The 21238-nt window shown below is 37.0% G+C and overlaps 1 protein-coding gene across 1 annotated transcript; it reads right to left on the bottom strand.

Moving 5' to 3' along the window:
- Positions 1-1341: 1341 nt before the first annotated feature.
- Positions 1342-20785, bottom strand: COL6A6 (collagen type VI alpha 6 chain). The gene is made up of 16 exons (XM_058831069.1): positions 20606-20785; positions 19007-19069; positions 18187-18249; positions 17438-17500; positions 15725-15787; positions 15234-15284; positions 13651-13686; positions 13107-13169; positions 10884-10919; positions 9973-10009; positions 8803-9290; positions 6801-6891; positions 4628-5299; positions 3703-3796; positions 3225-3496; positions 1342-1514 (listed from the first exon to the last, which is right to left on the bottom strand). The coding sequence occupies exons 1-16, from the start codon at positions 20783-20785 to the stop codon at positions 1342-1344; spliced, it is 2445 nt and encodes an 814-aa protein (XP_058687052.1).
- Positions 20786-21238: the final 453 nt, after the last annotated feature.

Here is a 21238-nt window from a genome sequence, read left to right as displayed (position 1 = left end):
AGAACTTCTTTCCATAGAGTCAGTAGTATAACCAACTCTTCCATTCTGCTAGGAAGGACTCACTGTTGTGCATGAGATTACTCTGAATCAGAGCAAAGCCTATATTTTCAAAGGGAAATTTAAAATTTTATTTAAAGAAAGCTGGCACATATTGATTTATATCCAGTGGCATCCATCTTCATGTATGGAATATATGTCATTATTTCACTTTATTTCTTCAGTAAGAAACATTTTCTGCATAATTTTTATAGCTTTTCTTCCAGTATTTTTTCTTTTTTTTCAAGGAAGCATATAGAAAGATACTGCTAGATCTATTCTTGTATCTTGTAAGTGAATCCACAGAAAAACAAAATGCCAGGTAAGCACAGCCACCTCTGCAGAATGGCCTATGCTGACGAAGTTAAATGTACTGTGACTTCTACAGCCATAAAATGGGCAACAACAGAATTCGGGTAAGTCATCATAGTATGAAAGTTCAGCTAAACCCTACCCTTCTGTAGGGCTTTGCATTTGCTATCTTCATCAGATGTCCTCAGGATTCTTTTTCACTCAACAGCAAACATGAATATCTAATGTTCTAAAATAAAAGCACTTGTCTAACATCTGTTAACAAGGAAAGGGCACCAATGCTTATTTACCGGTGGGAAGCCACACCATGGCAATATGCTTACACCTGTGTCGTGGTTTAAAACACTAGCTTTCTACTTATTTTTTTCCTAAATGCCAAACCATCATAACCTTTCAAGAACTAACAGTTCTTGTTTCAAGAACTAACAGCAGAAGTAAAACATTTGAGAATTATTGATTTTATTCACATGTTGTATTATTAAAAAAAAAAAACAAGAAACCAAGAATGATGCTATGGTAATACATCTTTTAAATCCTTTAAGTGAATTAAGCTCTAGGAATTCTGTCATTTGAGATCTAAATGCATTCTGGTATTTTCTATTAGCAGGATAAATGTAAGCAAACAAATCAAAATATTTTGATGTTAGTGTTTTGTATCTGATATTATTTTGTGTAAATCTCTGAGGCACTGCTTTGTTTTCTGCAGTATATTCAGAAAGCACACATTTTGGTGCTTATGGAAGAAAGTCAAGTTTCAATACTTTTATGCACCGTTGGCTAATAAGAGTTTCTCAATAAATGTTAGAACAATGGAGAAATAGCCTAAATTTTATTTGCACAATTACATTACCAGATAATAACTTTATAATCAAGCATTTCTTTCAACTGAAATATGGGAGCCGAGTGGATATGTAAAGCTTCCTCTTTGAATGCCTTTTCCACATCAACCTGTTAGTCTAACTGAAGAATAAAAGCAATTTAAGTGTCTCTGCATTAGGAGGACTCTATACACAAGAATCCACATTCTTCTTGTGTTTCAAATCTATTTTTATTGCCTCCACAGCCCCCATACCAGAACTGACCACACATTTTCTGCTCTTTGTCGTAGTACCACTTCAAAATGTAATTCTGACATTCTCCACTATCTTGAACAAGGTCACATGCATCTGGAAAAGGGAAATAAGAGACAGATTTAATGAAAAAAAATTCACCCTTCTCAGCATCGTAAATTCAGGGGAAAATAACATTCAGTACAAACTGTCAGACAAAAGGAGCAGCCAGCGTTCAAGGTCTTACAGAGATTCACTAAGTATTCATCTATAACCTCACAGTGACAGTGTGAAGACCCTCTTTTTATGATTGCTTTAGCCAGAAGGAATGTCTGAAACAACTACATTTTCATTACCATAAACAGGACTGCTAAAAGGAGTTTAGTTTTCTAACATAAATTTTTTATTAAAATGATTGTAAAATAACTATACCTAGTCCATAGGGACCTGGAAAATAAACTTTTTAATAATTCCCCTCTTCTTTATACCAACTTCTTATACTGGTATCCATCAATAAAATTTCAAAAATTAGTGTAGATAGGTTGTTAAACTATCCATGGTAGTCTCTTAGCCAAATCCAAGAGCATTACAGATTTAAATTGCATAAATTAGCAAAGTAGGTGAGAGAAGCATACTTAGTAGCAATCTGGTATTCAGTAAGAACAGACCTAATCTTCTATCACCAATGTCAATTCAGAGTTACTCAAAAGGAGACAGAAAGGCAGCTCTAGACTTTGGTGTCAGTACAGCATTAAAGAGGAAGGACTGAGAAATAAAGAAATATAATGATACAACTTAAAGATATAAAACTACATAACCTAATTAACTGGAAAGCAAAAATCTCAAGGAAGAGATGAGCACAAAGTACATCTCTCAAAAGGCAAATTCTGGAACTGGGCTACATGTTTTTAGAAGTAAACTGCTAGGTCACTAATTACAACACAGGATTGGGGAAGGCAGTTCATACATCTTTCATGAGTGACTTAGGTAATTTCTCACTTAAGTGCAGTGACCATGACTACATCCTCAAATGAAATATTTTATTTATTTTATTTTATTTTATTTTATTTTATTTTATTTGTAAAGTATAAACAGTAACATATCTTCCTGTTACTGATCCTCTCTATCCTGAATGAAGCTAGCAGACATTTTCAGAACCATTCTTGAGTGAAGAGGGATGAAAAACAAAGAGATAACAGCTGTAGAAATGAGCTACCATGACCAAAACTATGCAGACACGTTTTCATTTATTTTCACATGAATTCTCTCAGATTTTAATTTAAACAATAAAAACACTCAATAGTGTTAAAAGAATGTTGGTGACAAATGATCTCATATTCAGCTTCCCATACATATATCTAATGGCAAATCTGCAATGAAAAATGTATCACTAGAAAGCACAGTTATAAACATGAAGAATATATCTTTTGATACCTCTGTTGGTGGATCTTGTTCTTCCTACAGGAACAGATTGTAGCAGAGATATATTTAGTTCCTCCATGTTGAGCTAAATTAGCAGCAGGAGTAACTTACTAATTACAGTGCAACTTGGGAATTTTAAAATTATCAACTATTTCAGTAAGGGGGATTAGAACTTTATATGATATTATTACAAAAAGTTATAAATCAAAACTGAAGTTTTAATGACACCTGTAGTTCAGTCTTTAACTACTATATAGATTTGGACTGAATACTAGAATATGGTGACTAAAAGCTTTGGAAAAATGTAATTAGAAATCCTTCATCTTGTAAAAATATTCAGTTGAGTCCTTCACAGTTTAGTCTTTTTAATGAATTAAAAAACATTTTCATATTCTAGAATCATACCATAATCATTACAGGCGCCACTAGTTTCTACTGTTGTCTCTAAGTTTTTCTTGTTCTTCTCCTGAGCTTTTTCACACTCTTGAGGCTTTTCCCTTTTAGCATTTTCCTCTGTGAAATACTCATCCTCCTCATAATCATCTCTCATTTCTGGCATTGTAGATACAGGTTCTTTGGTGTTCTCTTTCATACTCTTCTTGATTCTACTTTCATTTTTTCCCATGTCTTCTAAAACTTGATTGGAACCACTTTCAGACATTCCAGGAAAAGGTATCCTTCCAAGGAGAGGAGGGAAAAATATTTAAGCTCTAATATGACCTTAGAAAACGCATCTGGTTCATTCCTTCTGAAATACATGAAAAAAACTTTTGAACCCAATCCCATTTCAGTCACAAATACTTTCAACGTAACAACTAACCCAAAGGGATAAATCCTACATTCTGAGTTATGCACTCAAAAAGTTAAATAGGCAATTTCCAACCTTTCATTCATGGATGCTTCCTGATGTATGTCTCCCCGATCCAAGTTTTCACACTCTTCTTGTAGCTCAGATGAAGGATAACTGTTAATTTCTTCTGTGAGAAAGCACAGGTAGCAGGGGTGAGTTTTAAAGTCCTCAAAATGGCAGTATGGTTAATAAAAACCACTACCTAGCTGTTTTTGTGAACTGGAGTTTGCATCTTTCAATAAGTAACACACTATACCCAGAGTGACTGACACTATGCCCAGAAAAATGAAAATTATTATGGTGATCAGATAGATGAGAATGATGCTTCAACCAATATTTTATTCTTTTGTCGTGATCTTTAATACATTAACCTACAGAAACTTCGACATCTCCAAGCATATGCTTCTGAGGAGGATTTTAACTAAGTGGCAATTTCCTTTTGGATATTCGCTTGCTTCCATGTCAAAGCATCTAAGACCTGCTAATCTGTATTACTGTGTCTTGAAAAGTAAATTATGTCTCTGCTCTGTACAGAGGTTAAGGTGAAATGTGCAAAATATTTATCTTGTACCTGTCCCAAAGCCTAAACAGGCATAAATACAGCTCAGTAGATCTGGACTTGCCAATTGTCTGAGGAGAAATGTGAGCCTAAATCAGGAATATGATAGTGTTCTCTTAGCTGAAGAATGGTCTGTCTTTAGTGTAAGTGGAGTACTAAAGCCACATATTAAATAAAAACTTAAGGGGAAAAGACTACTTAAGACTAGAATAGAATGCTGTTCTGTCATTACTGGCACTTTTATTAATGTCCAGCATCTGAGGTAAACTAATCATGAAAGATCAGCAGCAAAGTTATGACCAGGAACTGAATGATAGCACATATATATGACTACCTTTTTCTACACAGCATTTGTCTTTCTTTCCAGAGCTGAGGCAAATGCCTCTGTGTGATACTTACGTTGTAGAAGATTTAAGAATGCCCGGCTAAACCTCTGAGCATACACCATCTCTGGTGTGGAAACCCTGCCCAGTGTCAGTGAGTGCTGGTCTGTGGGGGAGCTTGACAGCTCCATCAACTGACTGTCACTCACACCGCTGCCAAGTGCAAGAGCAAACAAGGTGAATCCTTGGCACTTGGCTCCTAGTGAAATCTCTCTCAGCCTTTCTCTGTCCCATGTGCTTGTTTTGCTTCCAACTATTGTAAATATCACCCTGTGTTTTCTTTGCCTGGGGGCTTTAAAGAATACGTTTTCAACTGTCCACTGCAGAGCAGAAGCAATGGCTGATGGCCCTTCCAGCTGGTGAACAGACTCTTGGATGTGTTTCTTCATCAAATCTTTGCTGCTGTATGTGACTAGGTCAAACTCCAAGGCCACAGGTGTCTGGTTTCTGTCAGGCAGGAAGCCCCTGGGAGCCTGCTGCACCAGTGCCACTCTGATGCCTCCATATGACTCATTTGGCTGTGAGGAAATGACAAATTGATCCAACATGTTGCTCACAAAGTCTTTGGCTCTCTGAAATTCTTCACTGCTAATGCTGCGAGAGCTATCCATGATGTATGTTATATCCATATCCATCTGAACCAGGGGAGAAAAAGGCACTTCACAGTTGGTTCTTGGGTTGCATTTATCTAGAGAGGAAGAGCCAATAGGCAGTGAACTATTTAACAATACAATAAAAGCAATGATTTATAAAAATTTCACACAGTCCTGTAGATCTGTATTAGGTTTGTATGGCCAGGTTTTGGTAGTGGGAGGCACTACAGGCGTGGCTTCTGTAAAAAGCTGATGGAAGCTTCTTCCATGTTCAGCAGAACCAATACCAACTAGCTCCAAGAAGTCTCAATGTGTGTATGTCCCACCAACAACAGGATATTAAGATACATTGAATCCTAAGTTATATTATTTCTTTGCTAGCTGTAACATTAATAGGTACCTTCAACCTCATGCTGTACTAGTAATTTCTCTTTTTGTCCTTCTTCCTGTGTAGTATTAGTTTAAGTCTTATGTCTGTTAGTTTTCTGTCTGTTAAGTAAATAATTCATTCTATAATAGATTGAATCAGCCATTATTAAAGAACTTGTGAATGAGAGTGGGTTTTGGGGTGCTGGCCACCTCAATAAAGCTATTACAGAGGCCTGGGCCAAAGGCAAGGACTTTTCTAAACTCCTATTTCCACTTGTAACAGGAGCTTGAAATCTTTCTGTTCTAGTAAGGAACAATAGATGAGTCTTGCTGAAGAAGGTTTTGAGATACCACGGGAAATTATTCATGCATGAGAGCAGAAAAACATTCATAAAGTAAAATTTCATAGATAAGAGTTCCCTGGAGAAATTGTCTTCTGTTGAAATCTAAACATTGTAAAGGACCCAGAATCAAAATCTATTTTTTCATCCCAGATCATTGTTCAACATTTTGACATATTATCATTTAGTAGCTTCTCCCCCTCTCACAGTGTAGAATTTACAGCAAATGAGCCTGGTTTCCAAAAATCATATTGCTATTTTAAGTGTGTTTCTGTTAAAAGGGAAATGCTAAACACAATAATTAATTTCACATGGCTGAGACAGAAATTAATTAAACAGCTTCTATGATTTTGAGATTCTAATTCTTACCATCCACTGAAGAGGAAGTTAAAATTGTAACTCCTCAGCAGTGGTATTCTGTAACCACAAAATGATCTGTCACAGGGGGCAAGAAGGCCCAGTTGCAGAAGGGTTCAACTGGCTGGAATGTCAGAGACAGAAAAGTAAGTAAAGTTTCCACTGTAAACTTCCACTCTTTCTCTTGGAAATTATAAGAAACAGCCACAACACTTTCTTGAAGCCATCCTGAAATGGGAACACTCAGACATCCCTATAGGCCACAGAGTTGGGCCAAGTTGCTCCACACAACCATCCATACAGTTCTTAACACATTTCTGCAAATTCCTTGTAGAACAATTTATGGCAGAAGGATTCTGACCAGTGCATTGTTCACTAATATTTTTCTTTTATATTTAAGCACAGAAGTGTTTAAGGTGTATCATAAAAATTCCCCACCACCACATTGCAAAAAAACCAAACTATAGAATTTGTTATTGAAATGGTAAATAGACCAGTTACAACAGATGCAATTCATAAAATGTCTTACCAAAGCAAAGTGTACAATATGTGATGCCCTCCAAATTTTCATCCTGTTGACTTTCCCAGACAAATAATTGAAATCTTCTTGTGTCATCAATCTGTGTTTTAAAGCAGACACAAAAGGAACATTAAGAAGACATTAAGGAAAAATATATGAAGACTTTATATTTTTTTCTTTTTTTTTTTTTCTGCCAGGGAAGGATTATCACTTTTTTCTTTTATTAATGGGGTGCTATTTTTCTAAACAGAAAATGGCCGGATATCTCAGTTGTTTCTGGGACAAAGAGTGAAGGTGATTTCTTGGGAGAGAAAATTCTAGCATTAGAAAATTTTAGCTTGAGAGAAACCTATGTGTTTCCTGAGATCATCTGAAGAAAGACAATTTTTCACAGAGGAAGATTTGACCACAGAAATGCTCGAGGAACTCTGAAGATGCTCCAACATTCTACAATTTCATTGACCACCACCCAACCCCTTCCAGATGTGATCCAATGGAAAAGCATTTCCTTGTGGACTAAGATAAATAAAAATGTCTATAAAATATCACAGTATTACAGGAAATTAACATATATGAATAAACTATAATGGTAAGCAAAGAAATAATTACTTCTTTGCATTAAACTTTGGCTTTGTGTGTTATACACCACACAATAAATTTCTGATTAACATCTGTAAAGAATGTTACAGATAGAACTCTTCAAAGGAATTAGAATTGTCAACGACTTTGTGTGGTCTCTAAACTGAAGCTCCTAAAGCAAAGTAAAGCCAGCAAGTATCTGGCGCTACAGACTGGTAGGATCATAAAGATTACACCATCTCTCAATGGCAAGGACAGAAGTCCATCTGAAAGGAAAAGGGAAGTTGTATTTACTTGGGGATGGTGGTGACGTTCATTGCCTTGCCATCATTGTAAATTTAAAGGAATGCTGGGCAGTGAATTTTTTGCCTTACCCCCTGCTAAGCAGATCTTTTAAATTTTTCTACTCTGAAGACTGATTTACGTAAAGTCACCAGATGTCATCACATGAATTCAGAGTTTTAATCTCATTATGCTAAGTAAAGAAAATACTGATTCTCGCTCCTGTTCATCCTGTAGAACCCCCCAGGCAATAAACCATAAGTTTCCTTGTCATACATCAGCAGAATTTTTTTACTCTGCTAAATTATCATTCAGACAGAAAAATACATGAATCAACTAATAAATATGAGGCTGCATAAGAATAAATATAGTATAAATAATAAAAGCCTGACTTAGATGTTGCTAGATCAGAACTCAGACTCCAAGTTTTGCACTTTTTATCATGTACAAGTGAGCATATTTCCTTTTAGAAGGAAAAGTTTTGAGGAAACAGCAGCTGAAAAGAATTTTCTGTTGAAAAAGTTGAAACTGAGCACAGATGACATTAAATTGAAAAGACAGAGAACATGCAATCTATATTATGAAACCTTAAATAAATATAGAATTGTTTTCCTTTTGTACCTTGTAAAATGCACAGTTTATTTTTGTTTACTGACTTTAAGATGAAGTAATATTTTAAAACAAAATTTCATAATTTTTTCCTGTACAAATGGCAATAAAGATGCCAAAAGGGGCTTTGCTAATTTAATTTTCTTTTGAAAAAACTAGTGTGCTTGAAGCATTCTACTAATTTTTCTAGAAACTAGGACCAGAGTTTGTTAGTTAAATAATTATTACAAGTCACAACTTCAGAATTATAATGGCATAGGGAAATAAGTGAAATTAACACAGCATTATGGAAATTCTCTGATTTTCCCTAAAGGCACAAGTGATTAATAATTCATGTTCAGAAAAAGGTCATGATGGTGGTTACTATGGTCAAGTGAATCACTGTTTCTTTGTTAAAATAGTAACCTTTAGTGTACCCCTTTCTAGTAAGGGATTGGACAACTCCTGTGGAATTTAGGCTTGAGAACTGGATTCACTCAAATCCTAGCAGATGCTCAGCAAGTGGGTGATTGACTCAATTTTCAATAGGCTGTCTACTTACAGAGAAGGCACGTCTGACATTTGGCACTTCACTGAAGGCAATAACCACTGGAGTGATATCCAAGGCACTCAACTCAAGCACAGCAGTACTGATGGCAACATCATCCTGTGACGGACCATTGGCAAAAAATAGGGCAACTTTTCTTGTGAGGATGCCCTGACGAACACGTTTGAAGACATTTCTTGCAACAAATCTCATGGCTGCCCCAATATTTCGTTTTCCACTGGATCTCTCTAGCGGGATTCTCTGGACTGCTTGTAGCAGCAAGTTGTTTTTTTGAAATTCAGAGAACCGAATGAGGTAGTGCATGTTGGTATTGAAAGAAATAACAGAGACACGAGCTCCTGTTGGGCAATTGCTTTCACTGATCTTAATGGTCTTCAGCAATAACATAATAATGCTCCTCATTCTTTCAAATGCAGCTGGTGTAACATCATCAGACATATCCAAGGCAAAAACCACTTCAGTTGGATAAGCTGGGCATATGTCTGTATATCAAAGCAGAAAAGTTGTGTGAGAACCTCTACACAATTCAAACATTGTTAGTTTTTTCAAGTCTATCAAAGAATGGATGTGCAGAGATCAGATAGGCTTACCTGATGAGCATGCTGGAAGGAAAAGAGGGAGAGCAATGAAATTATTTTGAACTCATATGCAATAAAAGAGTGACATATTCACTAGCTTTCAATGAAGAGCCCAGCTCAAAGTTCAGACAACTGACAGTCTGTCATTGCAAGACCACATTCCTCTTTTACAATCAAATACTCAAAATAGTGCAATTTTACTGGGTAAGAACTTTAGAAATTGTCCTGGGTTCTGCTGAGCACATAACTGAGAATGAACACACTTAATATGAGGGACAGCTGATACACAAAACTGTCTTTTCTCAGAGAACTCCCTAAAGTGTGTTGGCACAATGCCAAAGTTTCATTTAATCTTTAATGAGGAAGAGATATTTGTTATGACTTTTGTAATAAACAGATAGGAAAAATGAGCAAAAAGCATAAGTCTGCTTCATACACCTGCTGAAACCCCCTCACAATTAACAACTACCAGTCAAAATGAACCCAGATACAAACTACGAGTTTATAGGGTCTCCTATGAAGGCTATTCCATTTAGGAGGAGTGTCTAGGTGAAATCAGAGGTAAAAGAAGTTGTTCCCCACTTACGGCAGTTTTTTCGGGTGAAATTCACAAGCTCACAAGGCTGCAGGTTCAAAACAAAAAAAAAAGGAATAAATGGCAAATCGTAGACCACCCCAAACTGGGAACCTTACTGTTGGTTTGAGCTGAAGGTTGTATCTCAGCTCCTAAAATAACTTTCATTACAGTAAATCCAGAATCACATGGTCTAGTTCCTTTTTATAACAGATAATTCTGGGACTCTGTTCCCTTGCTGCAGAAACTAGGCACATTTTTTAGACATGCTCTGTTGGCACTTAATGATGTTCTGAAGTATTAAGAAATCTTTCCATTCTTTATGAATGAGTGCCATCCATTCTTTATTTTGTGAAATAAACTGATCTAAGATGTCACCAGTCAATGGGCATTCCAATAGTGACTCAGATAGGAAGTGAGAAGTCCATGAAGGAGAGGATGCCCTCTGGACATAGAACACACCTGCAATAGTACTGCCTGCAGGTAGTCATCCTTGCAAGGATTAATGAAACCTTTACTCAGAAGTATTCATTTTCCATGTGATTAGGATTATTAAGAAATCCTGCACTTCCATTCCCAGTGAAAATAACTGTCGCTGAAGAAATGCCTTCCTTTACAAGAGGGGAAAAAGTAACCCTACCATGAGCTGGTGTGTAAACTGATAGGAGCGAAGAAACAGATAAATGAATATTAATTGTCCAACAGTTTGTAAAAGTTTGGACATGGTGTTAATCCATGTGCACAAATGTTTCTCATTCCTTGGTTGCTTGTAGAACAGAAGAACCCACTGCACACTCTGACAAGCACATGGAAAAGATACTACTTTATAACAGCTAATTGTGCTCATTGCTGTCAGTGATTATCAATGGATATTAAACCAGATAATTCTACACAGTATAGTTAGCTGTAAGGTGACTACTTACTTCCATTAAAATGCTGCCCACTGGTCCCTTGGCACCCTGTAACAAATTAAACACAGGTCCAAAAATTCAGACCCTAATAATGTACTTCCATGTATTACTCTGTAGCCCAAAGTAAATGCAGGCAAACAGTGTTTCCCAGCAGTAATTGAATTTGTGAGGAGACAGCAGTTCCCAGCATAGATATCTCTGGACCTGCTCAGAGTTGCAGGCTACTCATCAGATTTATTTCTCTGTCCATTTTCCTGAATGGTTTTTAAATGTTCAATACTTGTTGCCCTTGAGGAGAAGTATAATTCAGAATCGGGTTCCTTTATAAACAGCAGTTTCTGTCCTATGGTTCTGTTATTTATTTGCACTTCACACACTTTCCAACAGCTGGTGTGTGACAAGCTTTCCCTCTCCTCTTGCACAGTACAATCCCCAAAGTTCTACCTTAAAAGATCCTGCAGATCACACACATATCATGACACCTTTGCCTACTCTGCAACTTTTTCCTTGGGAGCTGTGGAAAAAACAACACTCCAAGCCTCTTATTTTTTCAAAATAAAACTATTGCTTAATCTTTATAACAGGAATGAAATACAGCAAGGATAACTAATTTTCAAGGGAGCTTGAGTATTCATCATGTGTGCATTTCAGATGCATAAGAAGACTACTGAAAATTTTCCCTTACTCCCAGGGAGCTACAGTGAGATACACCAGAAAAACTTGAATTTGAACATCCCACTTATTTTCCTCACACTCTCTCTACCATAACACTACAGTTTACCAAAATTATATACTTCCTTATGTTCTCCAAATTACAGCCCTGTCTCCATATTTGTTCTTTCCCATTTCAGTTAACTTTCCATACCTCCATCTGCCCGAGCTACCTTCCTCACCTCCTCTGCTGTCTTGCTAGTAGCACCATCACTGCCATTCCATGCTTGCTTTCTTCTTATGTTTCCTAGCAGGTCTATATTCTTCTTTGGTACTGTTAGGCAAGTTAATTTTGAATTGGCTGGGTCCTAAAGAATGCTACCTACAGCAGCTGAGCAGTGGTGACTGAGCTGTGTAGACTTGACACGTGGATAATCAAATCACCAAGGATGGGTTAAACAAGCCTGTTCTGGCTGGCCCTGCCTCCTACCCCTCCTACATTCCTATCTCTTCCACTTCTTACAGGGTTCCCACTTTCTCACTTCACTGATGCACTTCTACAGCAATAATATCTCCAAGCTCATACATCTCAAGCTCTACTTTCACTTGAAGAGGAGATCTTGAACTTGAAATACCTCTGAAGACTTCTTGGACCATGGACTGGCAAAGCCTACAGCTGTGGCTCATCAACTCACAAGAGCAATCTATAAATTTTGTGAGTGGCCAAGCAGCAGAGAGGGAAATGTACTCCAGCTGGCACTCTTACCATTCTTGTGCCCAGCATAATAGAAGAAATTAGGACGGGTACATTCATTAACCAATATAATGTAATGAGAAGGGAAAAAATGCTTCCTAAGTTGCACACATCCTGTGGGCTGTGTTATATAGGTAAAGACAATGTTACCAATAATGTTCCATGTTTAAACTGAAAGAGTAAGCTTAAGAGAGTTTAAAAAGAAAATTTCTATCAGTAGGGATTGTTTCTGGTCACTAGGGAGCTAATTTTCAGAATTGCCACAGGATAAAGATAGACACACATGGGGATTCTCCTAACTACCTACAGGGTTAGTCCTAAATCCTCTTGAAATCCACAATTCTTTAAGAAAACATTTTGTTGTCTAAAATGCAGAACACAGACAATGGAAAAGTACATCAAGACATCTACTTGTATTATGGATTAACGTGTTATAGTCAATTTAAGCTTTAAATAAGTGCCTGTCACTGCAAGTTTGATTTTAAATGGCTTTTCTTCTTAAATTAAAAAAAATGCATTGGCTTTCAGCAGATCTATTCCGTTCTGTATTTCAGTATTCTCTGTTCTTTTCCAGCAGCCTAAAGGCCATACCAAATACTGTGGAAGAAATTCTGACTGGCATTGTATTGTTGCAGTTCCATTTCCAGTAGCAGGTTGTCCTGCCCGTACACATCTACAGGGAAGATGTAACTCTATGCAGCTGCCAGGCTGATTAAGCATAGTTTATGATGCAAAACACTTTTAGATATTCCATTAATTTAATAGTAATTTGAAGAACAATTTAGGGTGATTTTTTAAAAATGAAGATTTTATTTAAAAAAGAAAATTACCATAGGTCCTGATGGTCCTTGGTCACCTGGATCTCCCAGGGAACCTGGTGTTCCAGAATTACCCTAAAAATAGAAATACAAGTTTTATTCTTTATAGTTGCATGCACTGGTACCAAATTTCATCAGAGAAAAAACCTATGATGATACTTTGAGTTGGATCTGCATTTCAGCAACTAACACTTCTGAAGATTTAGACCTTCACTTTCTCAAGACTTCTTTCCCAAATTATGGCTATAAAAGATCAGAGTGGTAACCAATTTGAAAACTTTTGATAAGAAACACTTTGGGTGTAAGGGTTTTACTTTTAGAATTCTCTAAATAGAATAACAGAGTTAGCAGATTTATCATTCTTACTCTTCTACCCCTAATTCCTTTGGGTCCTTCCCCTCCTGGAATGCCCTGATCTCCTTCTTCTCCCTGAAAATAAATGAAATCCAGAATTTATTGGAAAGGAGAAGACAGACAGAAACACAGGTAACCTCTTCCAAATAAGAATAATGTAAAACAAGACAAAAAGAAAGTGATCATGCCCATTTAGTCATACCTCTGGACCAGGATATCCTATGAATCCAGATTCTCCCTATGAAAAGAAAGGACAAAGACTTCATAAGAATCTAGAACTTTGCCATCTGCTTAGTGATGGATGTCTTAAAACCAAAAACAATTTCAAATTTTTTTCTCAGCTTTACAACTCATTCGAGCAATTAGCAATTACTGGCAAGTACTGGCAACTACTCTTGTCTCAAATGACACCAATTTAGATTAATACCTTGTTCATCTAAAGGAAGAACATTTTAAGAATTCCTATCAGTTTCTAAATTTTCAAGAATAATTTCTCAAGTAAGTGTTTTATCAAAACTTACTCATGCCTCCTAATAACACGCAGAGGAATTCCCATGTAGCATGTGAATTCACATTCAGAACTCAGTGTTTGAATGTAGTTACAAAAGTTTACATCACCCAGACTAAACAATAATACTATATATTTTCTTGGCTTACTAGAGGTCAATTCATCAACTGTTTTCAGTTACTTCCATTTTTAGTGTGTTCTTTGTTTACCCACGGGAAATATGGAAACTCTCACAGAAACCAATCAGCAATGTTCTTTCCCTAAACATCGGAATTCACTCTACTTATATATGTCCTTGTCCTCTTGCATATAACATATGTGTAACCTATGAAAACCTGAAATTGAAGGCTAAGAAGTTAAGAAAAGAGATTGGGAAATAAGAAGTATCAAGAGCCATTTTACAAAAAAGCTTTACAAAAGAAAAAGGAGTTCATCTATTGGAGAGGCTCCTAGAAAGCCTTTCATAGCTTTTCTGCAGCTTTTTGCAGCACTCTGGTTCTCCTACAGAAAGAGAGAGTGAAACAGATGGGCTTATCAGTGAGATTCACTGGACCATTTCTGTTTCAGAAGCAACAAGAAACGACTAGTGTGGCAATACTGCGCAAACTCTTTGAAAGAAGAACTGAAGCTGTTTCCAACATTCTGACCAGTTTACTCATGGGCTGATTCACTGGTGCAATGATTTTGACCTCATACTTTCTGTATACTTTTTATTTTAGCTGAATTTTTGCACAATTTTAGAGAAGAAGGCATTTCATTACTGTTTTTTTCAGCACTGTGAAGGGAATGATAAGAACTTCTTAGCAATCCAGAGGTTAATCCTCAGATCTTGCTGCTGACTGTAGGAGCACAATAAAAAAATATTTCACATGAGGACAGTGATGATGTTTGGAGAGTATCACCCTCACGTTAGTAGCTAGGGAATCTCTCCTGTGAAACAAGAAAAATTAAAAGAGCCCATAGTGGCTAGCCCACCAGGACCTGCCAATAACAATGTTCAGTCAGGTGGGCTGAAGTGGGATGAAAGCGTTGTGTACTACAAGTACAATACACCACATGTATATACACGCATCAGGGAAAGAGTAAGACTGAGTGGTCCTCAAAAGAGTATTCTATGGAAGGATGTCTCACAAGGACTGTGGTAGGCCTGAGCCTCTCACCGAATCTTAGAAATGCACTTTGTATGTCTTACATTTCTTTTTCATCTAATATGGATGGACATGATGGATAACACAGTAGAATGGAGTCTGAGAGACTCTCTGACATGAAGCACATACCTTTGCTCCTTTGCTTCCTTCAGGACCATAGGCATCTCTGCCATCCATGCCCTGTGTAGGTTAAATATACTGTGAGTTAGCTTTTAATAGAGGATTAGGGTTATATCAATTTCATTTGGGAATAAAGATGTCCCATTACAATGAGGTGCCCAAGCTATTGAGACTGATGAAGTTGGACAAGTTATCAAAACACAATCTAAAACTACTAGCAAACTATGGCAAATACTGTAGAGGGAAAACAAGGATAGAGGTCACAGTTCCTTTCTACTGTGTGCCCTACCTTTATCATACTTTCTCTCTTCTAGAGAATTTGAGGGGAAAGATATTCCCTCTAGCCCACAAAAAATCAGGTGTCCATAAGGAAACTGAGAACCAAAGGTGAAATAATTTTAATTGTATGAAATAGAGAAAATAGAAGGGAATGAACATTACTGATTCAGATGGATAGGTATTAAAACACAGGGGTCCTGAATTAGGGCAGAAAGACTCACAGGAATGCCTCTCTGTCCAGGTGGTCCAGCTAAGCCCTTCTCTCCAGGGTCACCAGGTTCACCCTGTTACAATTGAAACACAAAAGCCTTAAGTTTGCTCATTCAGGAGAATTCTTCTTTCTGAAATGTGAACCTGTCTGTTAAACTGAAGTATGCCTATACATTTTAAGACCACTTAAATTAAAGTCTTAGATTAAAGTCTTTCATACATTAAGACTACTTAATGCTGGGCAAAAGCATTCCATTACACACTGTGCTTCATGGACTGTTCCTGGTGGTAGAACTGGAAAGGACTTGGCAAATCAGAATATGCTGAGCATTTATGCAGCTGAACTCCAAAGGCTTTGTTCAATAAAACTCACATTGTAATAAAGAATTACAAGTGAAAAAAAAAAAAAAAAAGTGAGCTTTGTTAACAATTGTATTAGTGGTAGAAAGACATATTCTGGAATTTTACCAGCCAGAAGCACCTGTTGATAGCAAATGATATTTCTCAGGCAGGCTGTCTGTGCTGTGCTCTTAGCCCTCTTGCAAGGTATTTTTCCTCAGTTCCATTTTTGTTTTCACTTTCTAACTACACATTCTTCTAACAAAGACCTTAATATTAAACAGCACAAAACTAGACTGACAATATGGAATGTATGATGGAAATTCCTATAAATCTTCCCAATTTTTGTCACTGTTTTACACAGTGATTCTTTTCATGGCAGCACTTTGACCTTGTGATACCTCTCTGTCACTAAAGCTTACAACCCTTCAAAGAGACAGAAAGGCTTAGCTGGCTGGTATTATTTGTGATTTTTAGATTCAAAGATGCAACAGCACTTAAACTTAGTTATTTTTATTAAATAAATTCTCACATACTAATACATATAAATAAAAGTCAAGTAAGGATAACATTTATTATAAGTAAGTGAACTCTAATGTGAACAACCTGTTAGTATAAGCATTTCTGTTTGACTTCATGTTTATTCAGTTCTTCTCAACATGTGAATTCCTCCAAAATAGACATCATAGCAGTCAAGGTTCCTTGGATTGGTTTGGAATCTTTAGAAAAACAAGGTTAAAATAAGCAGCTATGCTTCTTTGAACTAAGGAGGACAGATTGGACATTAGGAAAAAGTTCTTCACCTAAGGGTGAAGTCACTGATCAAGTCCTGGTCACTGGAACAGGCTCCCCAGAAAAGAGGTCACAGCACAAAGCCTGTCAGACTTCAAGCAGCATCTGAATGACGTTCTTCATAGTTTAGTTTTAAGGAGTCCTGCAAGAAGCAGGGAATCGAACTTGATGATCCTCGTGGATCCCTTCCAAGATGAGATATTCTGTGATTCACTGGTGAGTATTTTCAATGGGCTGGACAGACTCTAGGGATCTTAAAATAAACTCAAGGGTCGGCACTGCTTTATTTCTGCTCCGTTTTGTGAGAAGCCAGGTCCCATTCAGAACCATTACCACAAGAGCAATTACAACAATGGTCATGGCAACTCTAAGCACTTCCTAGTATAGTTTTGATATGCGTAAGATTACCTCTCAAGGTAATCACTTTTAAGACATCACTTGTCTTGACATGCAAGCTAAAAATATCTTAAAACCTAACATTCTACATTTGTTTCACAGCACAGAACTAACTCTGTTAGTCCATGCCTCTTTGGTCAGTCTTAAATGAATGACACTGTTAGATTGCTGCAATTAGATACTCTGAAAATCTTTACCTTTGCTCCTCTTGCACCTAACTTTCCAACAGAGCCAGGTGAACCAGGTGTCCCCAGACTACCCTGCAATATGAAGTATCAATTAAAAGGTGCACAAGGGAAAAATCAAGGGCTCGCTGCACTCAAAGATTCATTGCCATTTGAAATTACTACAGAATTGGTAAAAATATCGGGGTTTTGAGGACCACAAGTAAGAGTCACTGGTCAAGCTATCATTCTACTTATTTCCTGTCATCTGTACAACTGCCATAAAATTCTCAAAATGTTATCAAGTATGACATAGATGTTATTTTCTATCTACATAGATACCTAGTGAATACATGCATATGTGCACAAAAATATTAGTGTACATATATAATTGGTTAGGTTAGCATGAGCATCATTACTTGAAAGAGGTGACCGACCAAGGCTGACAGCATAGGACATTCCAGTCCTGAGTTACAATGGTGTCATTTCAGAACAAGAATCCCCAAAATCAACAGCATCACAAAAGTGAGAAGTCCAGCCGACAGGTCTCAGTAGTTACAACCTCATCACACCCTAGCACTTGCTATTCATGCACCTAGATTTATTTTCAAGGTTGTTATTTCATCATACAAGACTACAAATCAGTTTTCTAAATATTATACCAAAAAGCCTTCAATTTCTAGTTTTTAAGCTTTTTTTTTTTAATATATATAAGAACAACATCAACACTGAGAATGAAAAGCCCTCATGGGTTCAGCTGGAATATATGATTTAAAGCTAACCAGAGGTCCTGGCATGCCTTGTGGTCCTGGAGGTCCTCTCATCCCTTGTTGTCCCCTTGGGCCCTGATGTAGAGAAACCATTGAAACAAAAAGTCAATTCAGTGTTGACAGCTTTTCAATGACAATCATGTTGCTGCAATGACCAGAAACCCAGTTCCTGTTTCACAAGCCTTATTTTACAGGTAAAGCTTCTGGCTGCTCTGTTATAAGGATTTCCCTGTGTGAAGCACCTGAGATGGTCACTGCCTGCCAGCTTGATTCAGAGACCCGCTGAGGTGTCTAAGATAACAAGGGAGCCATAAGCAGCCTACTATAAACTAGGCACACTGTCTCCATCCTAAAATGCAAAGTTAAAAGCATCTTTAGAGTATCTAAGAGCATCTTTAAACTAGAAGCTACTGTAAGAATTCTACCATGATAATTCTCTTCAAAATTACTCCACCTAGCCACTTTTTTAAACACAGATCTTTTCCCATTGCTTTTATCAATGCAATAGATTTTATGTATTTATTGATAACTATTTCTAATTAATTAATTTTGAAGATTTCTGCTTGATAATATCATGTAAGTTGGAGGTGTGTTGACTGAATTACTTACTTTTGCTACTCATATTCCTCTTTTAATTTCACTAGAAGTTGCACCCATATAACTTGTCACATTTAATTCCTCAAGGTTACAGAAAAAAATTTCCAAGGAGTCTTACTCGTAATAATCACTACTTGAAATTAACAAAGCTTTCCAAAATACAAACAAAACATCAAGGCTGACAATTTCTTTTCAACATAACTAACAAAAACAACTCAGAAGTTCTATTAGTTACCTGTGGGCCTGGAAGACCAGTTTCTCCTGTGTAACCTGTTTCTCCCAGATGTCCTTGCTCACCCTGCCAGAACAAAACCCAAGAAAACAACAACGAACACAAACAAATTAGTATTTCTCATTTGTACATCAAAAGATAATTATTTTATATCTATACAGAGTATCAGCTGATAGAATGCTTTTCAATGCACTCAAACAGTTTTCAAACAGCTTCAAATTCCTGTTGAAGAAAACTCAAAAGCAGAAGAGTAGCTTTTCTTTGGTTTTCTAGGGGGTGTGATGAATATAAAAGCTTCAGCAGAAGAGGTCAGTTTTATTTTGCTGAATACTTTTTACTCTATGTCTCAGCCATATTTGTGCTTTACCCTTGTCCACTGTGAAGACCAGAAGTCGTAAAGTCAGGTCACAAGGGCAGATCCTCTTTCCCCTTTTCCATGGGTAATGGCTCTGAGGGGGAATAATGACTTCACAGTGGCACTAGAATTAGACTCCTTTTTACTCCCCATCTTTCACTCTGGTTATTCAATGAAGCAAATCAAATCTGCCTTGATGATGGGAAAAAAAACCAAAAAAACTCCAGCTCCCATTTCCATAAAGCTGCTATCTGAGGATGAGTCAGTTTAGTTGATGTCCACAAGAAATACTCACTGCCTTCTGGACTGAGTAAAATGGTGACAATTAGCATCAAGATATTACAGGCCTTGCAGACCCCCTTTCACTGGAGAAATCATAAATATATGTCTGAAGATTCTTGGGAAACAGATGGTTCTGGAAAGAATCTCCTGAAGAAAAATGAATTTAAAATGCTGAACTTTCATTCTGCACCATATGAATTAAACAAAAGATAACAACAGAAAAAAAAAAAAAAAAAGCCAAAAGCAATAAGAATGCTAATTTATAGCCAGAGTAAGAACACTGTAAAATGGTACATCAGTAAGTATATGATATTGCCAGATGTAAAAAAAATCAAATAGAAATAGATTTCCACAAAAAATAATTTTGGCTATAATAAAAACAGATATATTTCTTATGCACACTCTACTAAAATCTAAAACCAATTTAAAGTTTTCAGGTACTTACATTTACTTTGAATCAAAACCCAGAAATTTGGTTGTCCTTTTTTCTCCCCAGCCTTTTCCTCTTTCTCTTGCCTTCCTTTAAGTTAGTCTCCTTTCCTTCTTCACTATTTTGCTTTATTTCCAGCACATAGATTGCAGTGTTGTTCTTGTCTGTGACAAACACCTCTCTGATACCACACCTTCTATTCCTTCTGCCTGCTGACTACTTATGACTGTTAGGAATGTCTAACTGTGCTTCTTTGTGTTGATTTAACTATTTGAAAAAATTAGTCTCCTTTTATCACAGAAAGGCACAGACAATTGGAACTACAAGTCTTGGGAGGTGTCCTTTTTAGGATATGGTGAACAGCAATGTGTTCAATGGGAAGTTAATGACTTTGTTGATAAGAGTATTAGTGCCTTTTATTAACAGATAAACCTAAAACAAGTCCTTATGTGTTAGGTGGGTGAAGTCTGGCTCACTGTCTCTAATTTGATTATTTGTCTCCGAGTACATTACTAACAATATCCCTCTTATCTACCTGAAAGAGGGATTCTTCTTTATCCCTTTTCAGCACAAAGCCTTCCTCCTCCAGAGGGACTGGCCATATCCTATTTATCACATCCTTATGAAGCAGGATACTGTGGTCCACAAAGGACCCTTGAAGGAAGACCCCACAAACATCAAGGCTAAATAGATCTGCTTCCTGGCCCAGGGTCATCAGGAGAGCTTCACAGTAAAGCTCTCATAAATTCTGCTGATAGAGTTATGTCGTGTGGCAGCTTTGTAACACCCTGCCATGCAAGAGATCTCAGTGGAAGGACACAACACCCACAATCTCACCCAATGATGGATGCCACTGTTGTATTGCAGGGTTTTCTATTCCATCTTGTTTCACCAGGGGATGTGGAAGACAGAAGTGTACAATTCTCTTTGCCATTCACTTTTTTCACATTTTCAGTGAAGGATATCTACATTACCTGTGTTTGATCACTGATTGGTACCTACCTTTCAATGCTCACTGACCCAGACAAATTTTTTTATATGCTTCTAGAAGTCAAAGCTGATCATCAAGTACTTGAATGAAAACAGTTTGAAAGTTCTGTGTCGCTGTGAGTTTCAGTCATTTCCCTTGTTCCTTGCCATTTTACAAAAGGGTGGCCTCATCACTGGC

Source organism: Poecile atricapillus, chromosome 2 (genome assembly GCF_030490865.1).
Source record: "Poecile atricapillus isolate bPoeAtr1 chromosome 2, bPoeAtr1.hap1, whole genome shotgun sequence".
In the NCBI taxonomy this organism is placed as follows: domain Eukaryota; kingdom Metazoa; phylum Chordata; class Aves; order Passeriformes; family Paridae; genus Poecile; species Poecile atricapillus.
The sequence above is the reverse complement of the archived record's forward strand: the minus strand, read 5'-3'. Positions and strand labels throughout refer to the sequence as shown.

Coding starts and splice junctions, on each gene's coding strand:
- COL6A6 (XM_058831069.1), bottom strand. CDS start 20,785: ATGACCCTGGGCCAGGAAGCAGATCTATTTAGCCTTGATGTTTGTGGG. Junction 13,687..15,233: donor AAGGAAGCAAAGGAGCAAAG/GTATGTGCTTCA, acceptor TTCTTTTCATAG/GGAGAATCTGGATTCATAGG. Junction 1,515..3,224: donor TGGCGCCTGTAATGATTATG/GTATGATTCTAG, acceptor TCCCTTTTCCAG/ATGCATGTGACCTTGTTCAA.